Genomic DNA, 18801 nt, shown 5'->3' on the forward strand with positions numbered 1-18801 from the left:
CTCTATAATTTCAAAATTGTTTTGCAATTTTTGTCAAAAAATTACTGATTGTGAATCACAGGCCTGTTAGTTATGGCATTTCTTATCGACAGGCTCCAAAAAATAACACTTAAAAATGTATGAATTACACTGTATGAGAAAACAAACCAAGTGACATCTGTAAACAAATTATACTACAGAACTGTTTTTAATCAAAACTGACAGTATAGCTATTTTACAATCTGAAAAAAAAAGAAAAAAAAAAACTTTCTGTGAAATGTTTTGCTTCTAAAGTGTGTTTGTGGTTTAAAAATAAATGACCAGTTTCATATTTTGTTATAAAATATAAAGACAATCATAAAGTGTTGCATTTTGGTGACACTGAATATGTGTCCTAATGGCAAAATAAAGCTGGTTTCTTATTCCATACTGTTTAGCTAACTGTACTTTATCTTATGTATTTATCCAATTTATCAAATAAATAAAAATACATAAAATACAAAAAATTGAGATAGAATTACTTCAAGTAAGAAAAAAGACACAATGTCAAGAAATTAGAAAGATGTGTAGTAATTCTGTTACTTTGAAAAACAGTTGATGATATAGTATAGTTTTGCAGTTATTATACAAATAGTTGACCACAGAAAAAATGTTTAATCAATGCCTAATTTAGTTAAAAGTAATTCATGAAATAAAAAACTAAAATAAATAAATGAAGAAAAAAAAAATCACTTAAATTTGGCTGTAAATGCTTGGCACTCCAGAGAAAACATGATATATGTATGTATTATATAAATGTTATTACAATTTAAAGAATTGTTTCTATTTTAATACATTTCAAAATTTATTTGTGTGATGGCAAAGTTGAATTTTCAGTAGGCAATACTCCAGTCTTCACATCACATGATCCTTCAGAAATCAGTTTGCTGCTCAAGAAACATTTCTTATTATTATCAAAGTTGAAAACAGTTGTGACGCTAAATATTTTAGTGTAAACCAGGATTTAAAGGAATTCATTTTTTTTTTTTTTTCTGTAACATTTGATCTATTTAATGCATCATTGCTGAAAAAAGTATTCATTTATTTATTTTTTCTCGCTGACTCCAAACTTTTGAACTGTAATAAGGTCAGTAAACTCTAGCAAACAAAAGGTAGGAAATACTTGCCCTAATCTTCACCTGACATTGGAATATTCTCAGATTATAACAAAAGCAGCCAGCATTGAAAACAAACCCTAAACTCAACAGAACTTTTAAAGTGTCGTGTTTACTGACAAGGCCTGATGGAAGCAGAAATTCCTTGAACTTCATGTATTCAGAAGGCCACATGAATACGATGTGACACAGATGTTACATTTCCCAGCCCCCCAAAGCATAAGCAGCATAAAACTACAAGACTTCTTCACAATTCCCATCAATATGAGCAACGGCAATTACCCCACCCCCTCCTTCAAACCCCAACCCCCCTTCTCCACCCTCGTCTAACTAAACCCCCCCACAAAAAAGAATTAACCATGTTGAAGGCTTCATAATTTCCCCGGATACAATTTAGCTGTCAGTGGCGCTCAGGCTTACTGCAACATGTTCCTCTTAATGTCACTAACTTTGCATGTCAAGCACTTTCCAGCCAATTAAGTTGAAGGAGAATAAAAAACGCGAATGCGGTGCTTTGCGCGAGGAACCTGAAGGATTAGACAAGAAAGCTAATTTCATCCACCCCTCTTCTGAACCTCCTCTTCTTGTGACACTCTCCCTACATCCCTGACTCCCATCTCTTTTGTTACCGAGATTGGCACCCATGTTATCACCCTTTCCACTTTTAAAAAGAACGACTGCTTTTTTAATTTCTTTTTTCCTTTACATTGAAGTGTGTGTGCGCGTATGTTGGTAGCTAGAGAGGGTTAATGCTTAATGATTTGACTAAGAATCGAATACATCTATCAAACACAAAACTGCAGAACGCGGCAATGATTTTTAAATGTAAACTCCCTCACTATGTAAACCTCACTATATATGTACGTGACTCAGTTTAAAACAAACATCTGACAGACTTCGACATCCCCGCCCTCTTTTTAGAGTCCCTGTCTCTCAAAAAATCCCTTCCACAAAAAAAGTTCTGGCAATTCCCTTTGTTAGGCTCATTAGAGACTGAGGATACGGATCGGGAGCGGCGGCTGCTGTTGTCGTGGAGACGGGCTGACGGCTGTCAGAGTTAATCCCATAGAGAAGTGTTCATTAAGTCATTACAGTTGACATGCTGACGAGACACTGACACACACCGCTTTGTCCTCTTTAGTGCAGCCCAGACCAAAGAGGAGACAGAGACGAGTGGAGAGAGAGATGGATGAGGGCAGAACGGAGAGAACGCTGGAGAAAATAAAAGAGCTGTCGATAGCAGGGGTGCCAAACACATTTTTGGTCAAAGGCCGGATTGGACAAAGCATCACCTTATGTGGGTTGATTGTTTGATCTGTCGATTGTGTGTGTGTATGTATAACAAATGTACATCACAAGTTCTGATTCAACTTCATGCTGCTTTGGGTAAAACCAAAGGAATTTAGTAGTAATATCATTTACCAATATCTTTTCTAAATACAAAAAAAAAAAAAAAAAAAAAACACTAACTAAATTTAATAAGTAGTCTTAATCAACAACAGAGTGTTTATATTAAACAGAAAAATTGATAACTAAAAAATAAATTACTTTGATTAAAATTTTACTTCTAAGTCAAACTCCAGATAAATATCAGAAAACAACTTAATACATAAATAAAATTAGAAATGTTGCCTTGACTTACTGAACTAAATAAGTTTAAGTAAACAAATTAAAACTGAAATAATTGTATAGAATAGAAATAGAAATTGAATAGAAATATTTTTAAACAAACAAATAAATAAAATACATAAATAAATGGCAAAAGCACAAAAAGTTACTAAAACTAAAATTAAAACTGACAATAATAATAAAAGGCAATTAAAAAAATAATTAAGAATAAATAAAATGCATGTTAACTGTATATTTTAGCTAATTTCGCTTTCAGCTACCAGTGGACACATTTCACATGTTTACATCCATTCTGTAGAATTCAATCACTTCCCGCTTCGCAAGCATGAATGAAACTGAACATTTTCCTAAAAATCAGCTTCAAACATACAAAATTAAATAAATAATAATAATAAAAAAAACATTTCATCTGTGCCTGGGCCTTTCAACTCAATCATCATCCTTTCTGTCTTTGACCAATATTTTTTATCAGATACTCTGACTACCTTTTATTTAAATATGACTACAGTATATCATAAACAAATCAGACAGGTACTACAGAGTTCCTAGCGGAGGCTGTATCCAAGCAGGCCTGGCTGCTGTGAGCTCTGAGACGGCTCTCCCCCACTGGAATGTGTGGCTGCCACTCACTGTGTGTGTGTGTGTGTGTGTGTGTGTGATGTAAACGTTCACAGTTTATCAGAGTCTCTGCTGAGAGTCGCTCTGATCTCTCTGTATCTGCTCCTTAATGAACCTGAGCTAAATTGGAAACCTTATCGCACACAAGGCAGCAATTAAAGCGTGCACGTGCCAGTGTGGTTGTGGCACTCAAGTGACAGAAAAACAAACAGTCTCGGTGGGGCACCCAGGAAGCCTGTATGTGTATGTGTGTGTTGACTCTAGCGCTATCAGTTAAGGTGTATTGCCAACCTCAATATCCCTCAGCGGGGAGGGGGAAAGGCACTTACGCAGTGCACCGCTAGGCCCAGGCAAATCCAGTAATTAGCACAGGGTGCATAATTAACATGCAAATTAGTTGATCTGCTTAAAAGCTGCTCTAACAAATAGACCTGAACGGATGGGGGGCAGGAAAGACGGGCCAAACTTGTGGAAGTTAATTCCTTTTCCCACCATGCTGCATTTTGCTATAAGGTAACGACAGATTATATGAAATGAACAGTGAAACGACAAGCTTCAGGAGGAGTGGAGCTCTGCCCTTTACAATCAGACACTGTTATTAATGTTTGTTTTCAGGTTATATTCATGTTGTTTCCAAACTCACTACTTGTCAACCATATTTTTTTCTTTTTTGGCTGAGATCCTTTTATAATGCTAAATAATTTTTTTAAGTTCTGTCATGATAACTCTCTGAAGATTTTAGCATGGTAATGGATGTGACAATGTTAATGTATTTGGTCTTGGCAGAATAGATCTGCTATACTGCTGAATTGCTGCTGCTGTTGTAGAAGTATGTACAGTAACTTGCTACTGCCAATACATCCGCTGACACAGTGCTGTGAGTATGCTGATGCTGCAGAAATAGAATACAAAATAACCCATAGCAGATCTATACAGGTGGAGCTGGGGAGGTGGAGGGTTTCAGAGTAACTCTGAAAGCACACTGCGAAATGCTCTAGTGGATGCTAACCAGCCATTTAAATGTAGAGCAGTAAAGCTCATTGGCTCATTGATGCTGTAAATATCATCAGTTTGCAATAAGGACCCATCAGCCTGCATCATCTAGAGTTTCATGACAGAACTTGGCATTTAGACTATACATAATCACTTTACACCCTCTGTCTGGCATTTTTTCCTGATGGCTTCTGTTTAAATTACCTCTTTGTATGAGAAATGAATTACAACACTTGTTGACATGTTAAAAATAGTAGTGTAGCACCATTTTTCCGATAACATACTCTTTGTTAAGTCTGCATTACATTGTGACAGGTTTACAAAACAATCTGCACTTGAATGGGCTGCACAAACTGTTAAGGTTAAACTTAACCAATAGATTCAAAATCTGCATATCACTTTTACCTTCCCGAGTCAGTTTTGAGCTGATGAAACTTCAGCTTATAAAACATTCATTACTTAAATTTCTATTTAAAACTTTATTGTATCTGATTATTAATTTTGCAACAATATGCAAATGTGCAAAGATTTGAATGTTTTCTAAATTTGTGTTATTACCATATTACCATTACATTTTGGGGATTTTTTTCTGAAACACTATTTTAAGTTGCCCTTGAGTGCACTGGCTAGTTGCTTGTAATTATGCATAATTCAATTTTATCATTATAGCTAGTACATGTAACGTGTAACAAAGACACTTTTCTGCTGATGCACCCCTTTTACTTCAAAACTGACCCAAATGCAACAGGAGGCTTAAGCAGCAACATTGTTGTTGGCGCCAATAGCCTCGTGGCAGTGTACCGACATATAGGGTCCCGAGTTAGAGTCCTAGCTTGTGAACCTTTCCCAATCCCACCCCCTCTCTCTTTCCCACTCACTTCCTGTTAATGAAATGTCCTATCCAAATAAAGGCTAAACATGCCATAAATGAATCTTTAAACAGCAACACTGTTAAAAATAAAATGTCAGGCATTCTGTTCTAATGCTGGGATCCTTCAGAAGGGTGTTCAGAGCTGTAGGTGCTACACACAGACAAGAACAGCACAAAGTCTGGCAACTTTTTACCAACTCACCTCTCCAGATAGCAAGAGATGAGGGGTGAGCAGAGGTTACTGGATGGTTTAGCCAGGCCCAAAGTGAAGATTGTCTCCTGTAGGCGTCGAATAGTGTTGGCATCTCCTTTCATCGCAGCCGTGTTCATTGTGAGGGTGAGCAAACTGATTGTGCTGTCCCTTAACTGCACATCCTTCTCCTTCATCTCCTTCAGCATGTCTATCGCCTCTGTATGACATCATCAGAGAAAGAGAAAATGAAAAAGAGAAAAAGATAGATTAGCCAAAATATCAGTGATGGCCTAGCAGTGGTCATACATTCTGACCAGTTATCCAACCATGACTCACTACTTCAAATTGAGTCCACTTAATTATGTAAATTTCAACAAGTTTTGGAATTTTACAATATTTGTATGAAATTCTACAAATTAATGCTTGAATCCTCTACATGCAACTAGTTGCATGGTACACAACACATGTATACAGTGGTTACTTGGTATTCAGGGCGGTGTTTCATCAATCGCAAGTGCAAACAAAGGTTTAACTGTCTAGTTGACTGTTCCACAGACTTGTGGAGATTTTTTGTATATCTGTGTGCTTAGCCGTCCCCCGATGGGCCGGTGCCAGACAAGAGAGTGCGAGAGAGAGCGAGAGAGGGGAAGAGGTGATAAAAGCCCCCTTAGATAATTTCATGTGGGGAAAACAAACCGCTATTAAAACAACATTTTACACCCAGCGGGGATGCAAATGCTGCCGTATAATGCCAATTCGCCGTTAATTACTACTTGCATTTCTAAACGAGACTACAATTATGGAGGCCCCCACAATAGTAGGCTTTTTTTTCACGGTTCCCTGCGAAAGCATGCCGGGAAATTATAGGTGTGCGGCGAGTGCCCGGCGTGAACTCGGCAGGCTCTGGTCGTGGATACGACACAGCTTTGCTACCGTAATGGAGGCTTTTTACTGGGCGATGCTCCCATCTGGCAGAGGGGAGAGGGTCCACCTCCACAGCTGCTCTGTCACCAAGCCAGATAATTAAGATGTGTTTACGCGCTGTTTAGAGGCTAGCTAATGGGCTGATACCGATAGGGCCTGTTTGCACTGGCGATACTAATCATCTAGAACTGAGAGAGAGTGACACAGAGAGAGAGAATGAGGATACCATCATCACAGCTGTGTGCATGTGGGAGTCAGCGCTGGCCACAGGCAGTCAGGCAAACTCCCAAATTCCCATGACTCACAGCAGTTCTGCGGTTCATCTCCATTTCTTCATAGTACTTAGATAAAGTAGATAAAGTGCTAGTTTTCACGCCATTAGCAAATTGCAAAATTTACCATTTCTTGAACACATGCCATTGGTTGATAAACAGTCCCACCCAAAAGTTTAATGGTTGAGCAATTACTGCTGTGTCAGTAAACTTAAAAAGCAATGATTTTATAACACAACAGTATTATCTTAATTTGTGTTCCGAAGATGAACGAAGGTCTTACAGGTTTGGAACGACATGAGGGTGAGTATTTGTTTTCAGGATTTTAATTTTTGTGTTAAATGTTTCTTTAACCACTGTATCTCTCCACATCACCGTAGCTCCATTTTGAAGAATATCCACTGAACGCAAGCAGCTTACACTCTTCTGTGTCAGTTGCGACACAAAGATACATTTTCTATGTGTATTTACTAGGGGTGGAATGATACATGTACTGTATTTGTACCGAACCGTCACAGTACAGACATCTCGGTTCGGTGCATGAGGCCTTACAACGAATACAGACAATTCACCCCCAATCCAGAAGGGGGCGCCTGCAGCAATGCAACGCTGTTTGATAACTGGCCGCCAGCAAAAGAACAGCAAATGCCATGAGATGCGCACTTGAAAACAAAGCCCACTAGAGAGTGACCATGTGCTGATACTGAATGCGTCTCTCACAGACCTACATAGGAGTATACTTTAAAGGCTTGTGCACTCAACTGTTGACAAAATGGAGCTTTGTACTTCTCTCATTCGGCACAAATCCAAATATTCCATATTTAAATATTAGCGATGTAATGTATCTGAATGCTAAACTATTATTTATTATGTAAATTATAGGCTTTGTACGTCAGTCGCGTCCCAACGGTGACACAGAGGCCGGTGCGCTGATGTTTGGTTCACTGTATTTTATTTTGTACATATGTACCGAACCGTGACACCTGTGTACCGTTCCACCCCTAGTATTTACACTTTGATTTGAACGAAAACAGTGCATCTGTACAGCGCGGCTGACAAAGAATGGTGTAAGCCACTTACATTCAGCAGATATTCTCCAAAATGGCACTGCAGTGATGTGGAGAGACACGAGGAGACGAATTGTTGAATTAAGTCGTTATTTTGGTTTTGGACAATGTCTTTCATACTTTTCTGGACCTTGACAGTGTAAGTTACTTGGAAGTTAATGGGACAGTCACAAGCCTCCCTGTTTTCATCCAAAATATCTTAAATTGTGTTCCAAAGACGAACAAAGCTTTTACAGGTTTGGAACGACATGGGGGTAAGTGATTATTGACAAAATTTTCATTTTGGGTGGAGTATCCCTTTAATATGCAGAACATATTTTAAATGAAAAAAAAAAAAAAAAAAAAAAAATCACTTTTGAAGTTGAAATATATAATTTCTATCCGACTAGCATCACCAAACAGTTGCAATTACATTGACTAATTCATACAAATTTCTTAAACACCTGCCACTAATAAATTAATATTTTTATTCAGCAATGATGCATTAAATTGATCAAAAGTGACAGTAAAGACATTTATAATATTACAAAATATTTCTATTTCAAATAAATGCTGTTTTCCTACATATATTAATCAAAAGACTTCCTATTAATCATTACACAACATTAAGCAGCACAACTGTTTTCAACTCTGCTAATAATAAGAAATGTTTCTTAAGCACCAAATCATCATATTAAAATGATTTCTGAAGGATCCTGTGACACTGAAGACTGGAGTGATGACTGCTGAAACTTTAGCTTTGCATTATAGAAATAACTTATTTTAGAAACATTTGTTTTAAGTTGTAATATTACTGTATTTTTGATCTATTAAATGAAGCCTTGGCAACAAATCCTACGAACCCACAGAGACTGAACAGATGGAAATTAACCTACAAATGCCCACTTACAGTTGCATCTTAAACTGTGAATTTCAGTAGAAAAAATCCCTCACCTTTACCCAACAAGTATTCCTACAATGTTTTGACAATAACTAGGACCTCAAGTATGGAGAGTAACGGTATGCATATGGAAATATACAATGCAGGCCGACCTACAGCAACACAGTTCACTTCAGTCTCCACACACACACGCACATACACTCAAACAGAGACAGCCAGCTTGTTTTAGCCCACAAACTCCAATCTGTCACTTCATCACCCTGCAATTTTTGTCCTGTTGTTATGCAAATCCAGCGCAGCGCTCCGTACTGTCAGGAAAAGTGATGAGCCAAAAGGAACAGTGAAGCGGGGAACAGGAGGTTCAGCAGGGTCATGCTGAGTTTTTAAGAGGCTGCTTTTGTATGATAAAGCTCTGTTCACTTATCTACTCAGTCACGCTGTTATTCGGGCACAGATCTCATCCTTTACTGCTTTTTTAATTTTTGAGGATTGTTTTATCAAGATCCCAGCAGTCAGCCCATTTAAATAGAGGCTTGTCATTTAAGAAGCGCTCTTGTCTAAAAAGTGCCACATGTTATGTGTTAACAGCTGGATATGAATTGAAGCAATGGAGGTTAAGTGGATCGCCGGAGGGCGTCGTGACAGCGATACCCACGAGGGGATTAGAACTAACAACCTCTTGATTCTTGGGCCGTCGCTCTAGGCACTCAACCATGTACTTTTCTTAAAGCCCAGGGCTTTGCAAGCATTGTTGTACAGAGCACACTGATATAGTAAAACATTACAGCCATATAAAAGGAAGTTATTTATCTGCTAGAAACTAGATCTATTAAACTATTAAAATTTAGATTTATTTTAACTAAAATACATGAACAGACATATGTTTTATGTAAATGGTAATTTATTTAATTAGGGCTTTCAATAACAATTAATTTTTTATAGTCGAGTAAGCGTCGATTATTCTGACGATTAATTCAGTAGTCAGATATATTTTTTTTGTTTTTTTTGTAGTCATAAAAATAGACCTAAGCCAACAACAGACTTTAAAATGACTTAAAATACATATATAATAGCAATGAGACAATAATAATTGGTTCAAATAAATGATCAAAAGCAAGTTCTAATATGGTTTTATTAAACAAAACCGTTAAATTACATAATGTAATTAAACAATATAATCATAACTTATGTACATTATGCATTATATCATATGCCTGCAGAGGGCGCCAACAGCTTGACGATTGTTTTTACACATTACAGTGCAATCTAAACCTTGTTTAATATTGACTAAACATTTAACTCAAATGTCTGCTTAATCTTCAGTATTTGGCCACTTCTTTATGATAGAAATGATACAGCCACTGTCATCAAAACATGCAAACTCAGAGCGAGAATTTAAACTTTTATTTTGAAGTCACCATAAACAGTTAACATATTTGGAAAGCTATATTCCTGGGTTGGCACAGGTTTATACAGTGGGGGAATATTTATTTGAAAGTTTGAAAATTTATTTTGTAAGTTTGCCCACAAAGAAATGAAGGGTAGGTTTATTTTAACGAATAAAGACAGAATACCAACCAAAAAAAATCCAGAAAAAAACACATTATATAAAGGTTAGAAATTGATTTGCATTTCAGTGAGTGAAATAAGTATTTGATCCCCAAGAAAAACATGACTTCGTATTTGGTGCACAAACCCTTGTTGGCAAGCACAGAGGGAAGATGTTTTTTGTAGTTGGTCACCAGGTTTGCACACATTTCAGGAGGGATTTTGGTCCACTTCTCTTTACAGATTCTCTCTAATTCCTTAAGGTTCTTGGCTGTCGTTTGGCAACTTGAAGTTCCAGCTCCCTCCACAGAGTTTCTATAGGATTGAGGTCTGGAGACTGGCTAGGCCACTCCATGACCTTAAAGGGGTCATATGATGCGATTTATATTTTCCCTTTCTCTTTGGAGTGATACAAGCTCTTGCTGCATAAAGAAGATCTGTAAAGTTGCAAAGACTAAAGTCTCAAATCCAAAGAGATATTCTTTATAAAGGTTAAGAGTCAACCACGCCCTCCTAAAACGGCTCATCCTAACACGCCCCCACATGTCTACATCACGATGTGGAAAGATTTGCATAACGCCACCCAAATGTTCACGCAAAGAAAGAAGGTGAAAGTTTTTTTAGTTTGGTCTTCCAAAAGAGGACACAACTAGAAATCAGTGGTTAAGTTGTATTTACAACACTGTTCCAGAACAGTTTAACCCAAATATTCAGATGTGTGCAGTGCATTTTTTGGAGGACTATTTCCTGATCCTGGGAGAGAAGACTACAATGCCGGTTGTTCTTACTCACAGTCTGTAAGTACGTTTACATATGTAACGGATTTGCCACTGATGATTCAAACGAGAGTTTTGAGCAGTGTAGAGCAGCGTTTGTTGTTTCTCCGTTCACAAATGCAGACATGGTTTTATGCTTACGCGGCACGATACGCAACACAACGTGTAAAAAGACAGTACAACTCAACGGTTCTCAATTCCAGTCCTCGCGCCCCCCTGCTCTGCACATTTTGTATGTTTCTCTTATGGCTTCAGACATTTGTTCTATTCGAACGTAAGTGCCCTGCGAAGTGGACATCACAGGATATTCCACCATGATTCCAGTTCGAAGTGAACATATATGTTCCATTCAAAGTGCATTGAAGTGTGTGAGACGTGAATTTAAATTGTATTTATTTACAGAGGTATATGATGTCACACTTCTCCGTGTGAAGATGTTGCGCATTAGGCGCATTAGAATTAGGTGTGTTAACAAAGAGAGACATGCAAAATATGCAGAGCTGGGGGCCGCGAGGACTGGAACCGCTGGCATTATCATAATCCGTAATTATGTCCCCACTGTATGCAACAAATGCCTTGTTTATAATGGGTTTTAATGTTTTTGTCTCGGCGCTCCAGGAGGTATTCGGCCAATCACAAAGCACTGGACAGCTGTCCAATCAGAGCACACCTTGCTTTTCAGAATGATTAGCTTTGTAAAAATCAACACGTTTCAGAAAGGCGGGACATAGAGGAGAAACAATAATGTACAATATGCGGAAAATAATGTGTTTTTTGAAACTTAAACCGCATAACCACATTTCATTACACTAAATACAGAAAATAATGTTGTTTTTAGCAGGATCATATGACCTCTTTAAATAAATATTTCCCCCACTGTAAATGATTTACCTTATAAATCTGATAGAATGGTGCACATTGTTCCCAGATGAAAGTTATAATAAACCCAAACTCAGCAATATGCAAGTATGGAGGTTGGGACGGTCCACGCATGTAAATTATAACTGTTTATGCACAGCAGCATTTTGACGGTTAATCGACACAGGCAAATTGCAATCGAGGATTTTTTTTATATATATTTTTTAAAACGGTTAAGTCAAATCTAATTGAGGAATCGCAACAGCCCTGCAATTAAAAATAAAAGCATTTAAGTAACCTTACACATACTTATATGCCTTTATATGAAGTGGCTGCCATTGTAGTGCAAGTCACTTTGAATCACTTGTGCGGTTTTAAAAGTCAGGAAGGTGTCTATGTTTTAGAATACACTGAAGAAACAGTATAAAAATTATGAGCAGAACAGGGTTTTAAAGGGTTAGTTCACCCAAAAATGAAAATTAGCCCATGTTGTACTCACCCTTAAGGCATCCTATGTGTATATGACTTTCTTCTTTCAGATGAATCCAATTGGAGATATATTAAAAATTATTCTTGCTCTTCCAAGCATTAAAATGGCAGTAGGCAGGTTTTTTTTTTTTTTTTTTTTTTTAACAGTCCAATAGTCCATAAAGGCCTTCTGTAGCAAATCGATGCATTTTTGTGAGAAAATGTTCAATATTTAAAACATTATAAACCCTTGTGTCTCACTTCCGCTACCTGTCGACATGGAAGCCATTCCGGCGGATGACATAGGATGTAGGCGCAGCGCACGCACCTGTGAGATATGATAGTTTCACGAGTTTGTTTACAGGAGCAAAGGAAGCAAAGTTTAAACTAACCCTTTAAGTATCATAGCTCAATGTGTCAGTGCAACAGCACTAGGCCACAAGGTGTGTAAACTTCTGCACAATACTAGGACTTCCTGATGAGCGTGTCCTGAGGTTATGGATGAGTGAGCAAGACAAACTTCTGAGTCCCAAATAAAGCCTCTCAGACCACTCTCTGGTCATACAGAGCACGGTTCACACATCGCTGGACCACAAACAGCAACCGAGCTGAACTTCAGCCATATGAGAAAGCTCTGTGACGGCAGACAGCTCAAATTCTTCTCTTCTGACAGAACCACTAATCACACACAATCAGCTGCTGGTGGTAAATGGGCCCGAATGGACGGCTAACAGCGAAGCATCCCGGCCCACTGTCTGATACCACATACACACTGAGGTAAACAAATATCATACAGCCCATTAGTCCTCAAGCTCATTCCACGGCCTTCTGCCAGTCTGTGAACCGGCAACAGCATTTTATGAACTCTGTATCAAATGTAAGGAAACAAGAGAAAAAAAAAACAAGAGACGAGAAAGGGTTTCAAACAAAAACAAGGCCATTAAAAGCCAGGCCAGCCAGTGCGCTAAGGTGCCACGAGTCATGATCTTCAAGCGGATCGGGTTGTGGCGGAGATGCGGGCAGGCTGGGGCGCTGAGGTGTGTTAATGTGAATGACAAGCTCCAAGCGCACACCGGCGGACTAATGGCCACAGGCTCGCTCTGATGGACACACATATACATACACACACACTTCCCTCATCACACACTTTCGCCTGAATTCACATGCAAATGTGCGTGTGTGTGTATGTGTGTGTGTGAAATACTCAAGCACTTTCCCCGACATGATATGCCATTAGTATCAGGACGGATTTCGGTAATTCTGTTAAAGTGCAGCCGGTCCTGTAATTTTCCCTCGCTCGGTGACAGGATGAGTCCGAGCGAGAGGGAGGGGGCAGCTAAAGAGTGACACGCATCATGAAAAGAGAGACGGAGCGTGTATTTTCACCATCACTGTGTGCACAAAGCAAAGAAGAAACACTTTTATTGTAATTGCGTCTTGCATGAGCATGGAGAAATCCACCGTGGAATTCAGATAATGGCTGATTAATGTCCCCATGCAGACAGACAGGTGTCTTGGACCTCACTCTTGCACATAGATGAGCTCTCATGGCCGCTCACGCTCAACGCCGCCTTTAAGAAACTAATTAAGCAAGTGGCAAGCTTTTGATAGCACCGTGATAAGTAACACAAAATGCTCATTGGTACCTTGATGTCCTAAGTGGTTTAAAAAGTGAGGCAAGGCACACCTAATGTGACGGCCCACATTATTTGTGACAAACTAAACTAAATTATTTCATTAATCAATAAGAAGGCGTCTGTTATTATTTCAAAAGGGCCTGACGCATTCACACGGGCACAGACGGGACCACTAACCTTCCAGCTTGCCATGTTTGGATAGCACTCGGACCAAGGCCACATACTTCTGAGCATCCAGCGCTGCCTCAGAGTCCTTGCGAGCCCTGAAACGCCAAAGAAGAGTAAACACAGGTTGACAAATGAATTTTTAAGTCACATTCTTGGTGCTACGAAAGTTTCAAATGGATACTTCACTTGAGAATTAAACTGACATTATTTGCTCACCCCCATCATGTTGTTACAAATCCTTCTAAATTGATTTCATTCGTAAGAAAAAGGTGATTTTTACAAATATCCAAGCCACTTTAAATTAAATAAATAATATGCACCAAAAAAAGTGGTTAAAATGACTCATATAGGACTGTGATAGTCTGACCAAAAGCAAATAAATTTCAAGTTATCATTCACTGATCATTTTGACATTCACTCTACCTTTCATGTTAAGGAGCACTCATGAGAGATGTATAGATGCGAACGAATCATTCTATGAAGCCAGATATGAATGACTTGGTTGATTCAGTTCTCAACTCTGGTCTGAATTATTTGTTTAGAACAGTACAAATTGACTGATTGACTTTTGCATCCTTTATGAAGCTTGAATGCTCCATCTCTATTCATTGTAAAGAAGCAACCAGAATGTTCTTCAAAAATTTCCTTGTGTTACAATTGTGGAATGATATAACTAATGACATTTTAATTACTTGGCGAACCGTTCCTTTAACTGTTCACAAAACAAAACAAGGATGTTTGTATGACAGTTATAATGTGTACGTCTAACTTACAATTCTATCTTTAGCTTGAGGGCTTCCTCGGCATTGTCATGGCGGCAGCACAAATTGATGAGCATGGCATATGCGGCAGGAGTCATATCTGTTTCATACTGAGTTTTAAGCTCCAGAGCTCGCTCCAGTTTCTAATGAGAGATATAAAGTTATAGAAAAAATAAACTGCAAACATGTATACACAAATACTGATGAATGGTTTTGAATGGTGACTTGTGACAGACCAATGTCCACCATATTTTATCAAGTGGAACCAAACTACTTTCTGTGAATGTGCGGGACTTCATTAGCCACTATAGGTAATACACTAGCAGAATAAACATTTTGTACAGCTAAAATAACTGGAGAATAAAAATAACTGTCCGAACCCACCCATGCATTCAAAATAAGGCGCATAATTGGTTCAATCAAATCAGTTGACCTCTATAAATGTCTATAAAAATAGTAATCAGTGTCCAGAACACTAAATATACTGATGTCTATTTATGAGAATAACAGACCTCACCTCCTCGGAACACAGGACAGTGATTACTTTTTTGAGGATGGAGCTGGCTGGCTTGCCCTCAGCTTTCAGCTCTGCCAGGGTCTTCTCCAGGAATGAAAGTTTCCCCTCCAAACCCTACAAAAACATGAGTTTATCTGACTGGCACAGCTCAGCTCATGGATTGAGCACTTTTGGTTAAAAAATATATACATACAAATACTTACTCTAAGCAGTGTTGCATCAGATTCCAACCCATTGTCCTTTTTATCCACAAGCGCAAGGACATCCTGAAAGAAAAAAAAATATGACATGCTTTATGAAAAAAAAAAAAAAAAATTATTAAAAACAGATTTGTGAAGTTTTTGAAGAAAATATTTAGTGGTTTTGCCATGCAAAAATCTCTGTGATGCCAGTGTTGCTATGAAATTAATTAATTAGCTAATGCTAATTAATGCACAATGTGTTTTTTGGCCATTTTATTGTCTGCCAGGTAAAAAAATAAAGCCCTTTCGCTTAGAAAAGTACTAGCACGCCTCTAATGTTGAATTATGGTATAATTCTTGGCTGAAAGCTATGGAAATGGTGTCAGATTCAAATCTGCAAGTGTAGAAAATTATACTTTGCTAACAGCAGTATTTATAAAATACCTTAACAAGTTCTGGAACTTGATAGGACTCCAGAATGTTCCTGATTCCTCTGAAGATGTTCAGCGAGATGCTGATATTCTGAAAGAAGAGAAATTATTAACATCGAGTAACTACTGATCTAACAAAGTAACAGATGATCTTTAGCTTTGCTTCAGTGCTTCTGTATGTATGTTATTCTGTTCATTAATGTTTTTTCTCTCTGGATTCAAAAAGAACAGCATTTATGTCAAACAAAAAATCTTTTATAACTTAAGTTTTTACTGTCACTCATATTTAATGTGTTGAAACAACTTCTTGATCCCACATTTTGAACGACAGTGTACAAATGTTTTTATCTAATCATAAGGCATCTGCTGGGGTCCATAATGAGCGGTTCACGACACTATGCTTGAGTGTTTGCCAACATACCATGTTCTTAAGCAGGCCAAAGTACTCCCTAAGCTGCTCTTCTTTGGCGTGCACCTCTGTCTCGTTCATGGAATCAATCAGGTTGTAAAGGAAGTAGGCCACATTTTCTGCAAAAAGGAGAGAAGAACCAATTTGACACTTTCTGCTTTCTATAAATACATTAATAGAGTCATATAATTACACAAAGGGAGCTTCTGTAGGACCAGAACAACAAAAATTCCGCAATCCAGCAAATAAGCTCTTAAACCGTGTGTGTTATGCTGACACAAGCAGTTTGCTGCAGACTTGACTGAAGTCTGTTTTAACAAGTGGCTGGCAGCTGACAGCCTCACGCACATATTTGCATTGTGCATGGTGATGGGATGAGACAGAGAGACCATCTCCATCGCTCCCACCTGCTCGGACACCAGTGAGGATGCCAGCTTCAATGCAGCGAGACCACAAACACTCGAGGAAGATCTGTTAACTCAGCACAGAGTCAGCAAGCAGCACACGGCTACTATTCAGACTGCATCAGACACACACACACACACACACTTAATGCAAAGTATAGCTGTCAGGATACACTCCATCACTGCCAGTGGCCCAACAGGACTCAGTGCACACACACACACACACGATACCGTCAGTGAAACCAGCTCAGAGTACATATAGGCATTGAGATTTTCTAGTGCCAATTAGCACAAGAGCTGATATTATACTGGCTATCAGTTAAGATCATCATGGACATTATGTAAATAAAGCAAGAGAATAAATAAAAGAAAAAAGTTAAACTGAAATATTGTACTTTGAATGAAGTTTGTCATACTGCAGAAGCATTTAAATCAACTGAAAAGTTAAAAAGAAAAAGAAAAATCCCCCCTTTCCATTTTCATTTTAAATAAATGTAAAATACAGAAATATGAACAGGCAAATACAGAATGTGAAATAGTGTTAAACAAACAACTTACCTGAAGTTTCGGGGTCAGCACTATTGAACCGAGGGTCTTTATAGAGAAGCTCTGTAATCTGTAACAGTAGATGAAGACGTCACTTTCACAAAAGTTATTTTCATTTGTTTTTTACCATCTTTCTTAAAATCACTTGGTTTCATACCTACCTTTGCCATAAGCTCCACATTGTGAAACCTGTAGGGGGCAGTAGAGGATCAGAGATGACTCTCATACAGACAGACAAAAACATTTCTAGCAACTTTCAAACAAAATACTTTGGCTGATCATCTGTCAGAGAGAGATTTCAAAATCCAGTAAATATCTGGTGTGACTAGGCTTCATTTGAAATATCAGAACATTTAACAGGTTCCTCAGACTTTCTGACCAATGAATCTCTGTGATTTCTTTCCAGGATTTTTCCAGTCACCCATGATGAAAGGATTTTTTTTTTTAATAATTACATAGCGACTGCAATCTAAAGGTGAATAAAATACTTTATAGCAGTGAGTGAGAAAATAATATATGTGATAATATATTTAAAACATGTTAATGACGCTCACCAAGGCTGTATTTATTTAATCAAAAATAGTTAAAACAAAAACATTGTTAATTATTACATTTTAAAATAACTTTTGATATTTTGAATGCTTTGAAACTATATGTATTGTGATAAGTGCCATCTAAATAAATGTGAACTGAAATGAACTGAATGTATTTTATTCCTGTGAAGACAAAGCTGAGTTTTCAGCACCATCACTCCAGTCTTCAGTGTTACATGATCCTTTAGAAATCATTCTAATATGCTGATTTGGTGAATAAGAAACATTTCTTATTATCATCAGTGTTAAAAACAGTACTGCTGCGAATTTCCAAAACTGGAATACATTTTCTAGAGGATTCTCTGATGTATAGAAAGTTCAAAAGAACAACATTATTTGAAAATATAAATGTTTTGTAACATTATAAAAATCTTTACCGTCACTTTTAATCAATTTAATACATCCTTGCTAAATAAAAATTTCAAAAAAAAAAGAAAAAAAGAAAAAAAACTTGCTGACCTAAAACTTTAGTATATATTACTATACATTGTATGATTATATGTTTTGAGTAACAATAATATAGTCATCATATAATATCATTAATATATTTATAGTACTGTATATCTTTAAAAAAAAACAAGCTTTCTAGAGCCTCAGTGGTCACATACATACAAATGCACATTCACATAAAGTCCAACAACACGCTGAGAAATCAAGATGCAGTAGTGGTAGGGAGTGTTGACTGCGGACAGCAGGGAGGTGAGGAAGGAAAAAAAGATTCAGCATTGTTTAATGATTAAATTATCTCCTGACCTTGATTATTACAAGAGCAGGTCGCTAAGGAGACAGGGCCCCCGAAAACCCCCTCTACCCTTCTGACAACCCCAATTACAAACCTGACATCCATCGCTGCCGGCAACCTCCCCGCTCAGCTTTCACATCTAAATGCTTTGCTAAATACAGAGGACAGCAGCATCTGCTGC

At 37.8% G+C, this 18801-nt stretch overlaps 1 protein-coding gene across 1 annotated transcript in view; it reads right to left on the reverse strand.

Moving 5' to 3' along the window:
* Nucleotides 1-18801, reverse strand: part of LOC109065453 (leucine-rich PPR motif-containing protein, mitochondrial-like) — a 47712-nt gene that overhangs the window by 17933 nt on the left and 10978 nt on the right. The window contains exons 15-23 of the mRNA XM_042736711.1: nucleotides 17447-17474; nucleotides 17298-17355; nucleotides 16348-16454; nucleotides 15940-16017; nucleotides 15517-15579; nucleotides 15314-15427; nucleotides 14809-14939; nucleotides 14045-14130; nucleotides 5447-5654 (exon numbers count right to left, since the gene is read on the reverse strand). Coding sequence (XP_042592645.1) covers nucleotides 5447-5654; nucleotides 14045-14130; nucleotides 14809-14939; nucleotides 15314-15427; nucleotides 15517-15579; nucleotides 15940-16017; nucleotides 16348-16454; nucleotides 17298-17355; nucleotides 17447-17474 — 873 coding nt within the window. The remainder of the gene's footprint in view (nucleotides 1-5446; nucleotides 5655-14044; nucleotides 14131-14808; nucleotides 14940-15313; nucleotides 15428-15516; nucleotides 15580-15939; nucleotides 16018-16347; nucleotides 16455-17297; nucleotides 17356-17446; nucleotides 17475-18801) is intronic.

Source organism: Cyprinus carpio, chromosome B13 (assembly GCF_018340385.1).
Source record: "Cyprinus carpio isolate SPL01 chromosome B13, ASM1834038v1, whole genome shotgun sequence".
NCBI classification, from domain to species: domain Eukaryota; kingdom Metazoa; phylum Chordata; class Actinopteri; order Cypriniformes; family Cyprinidae; genus Cyprinus; species Cyprinus carpio.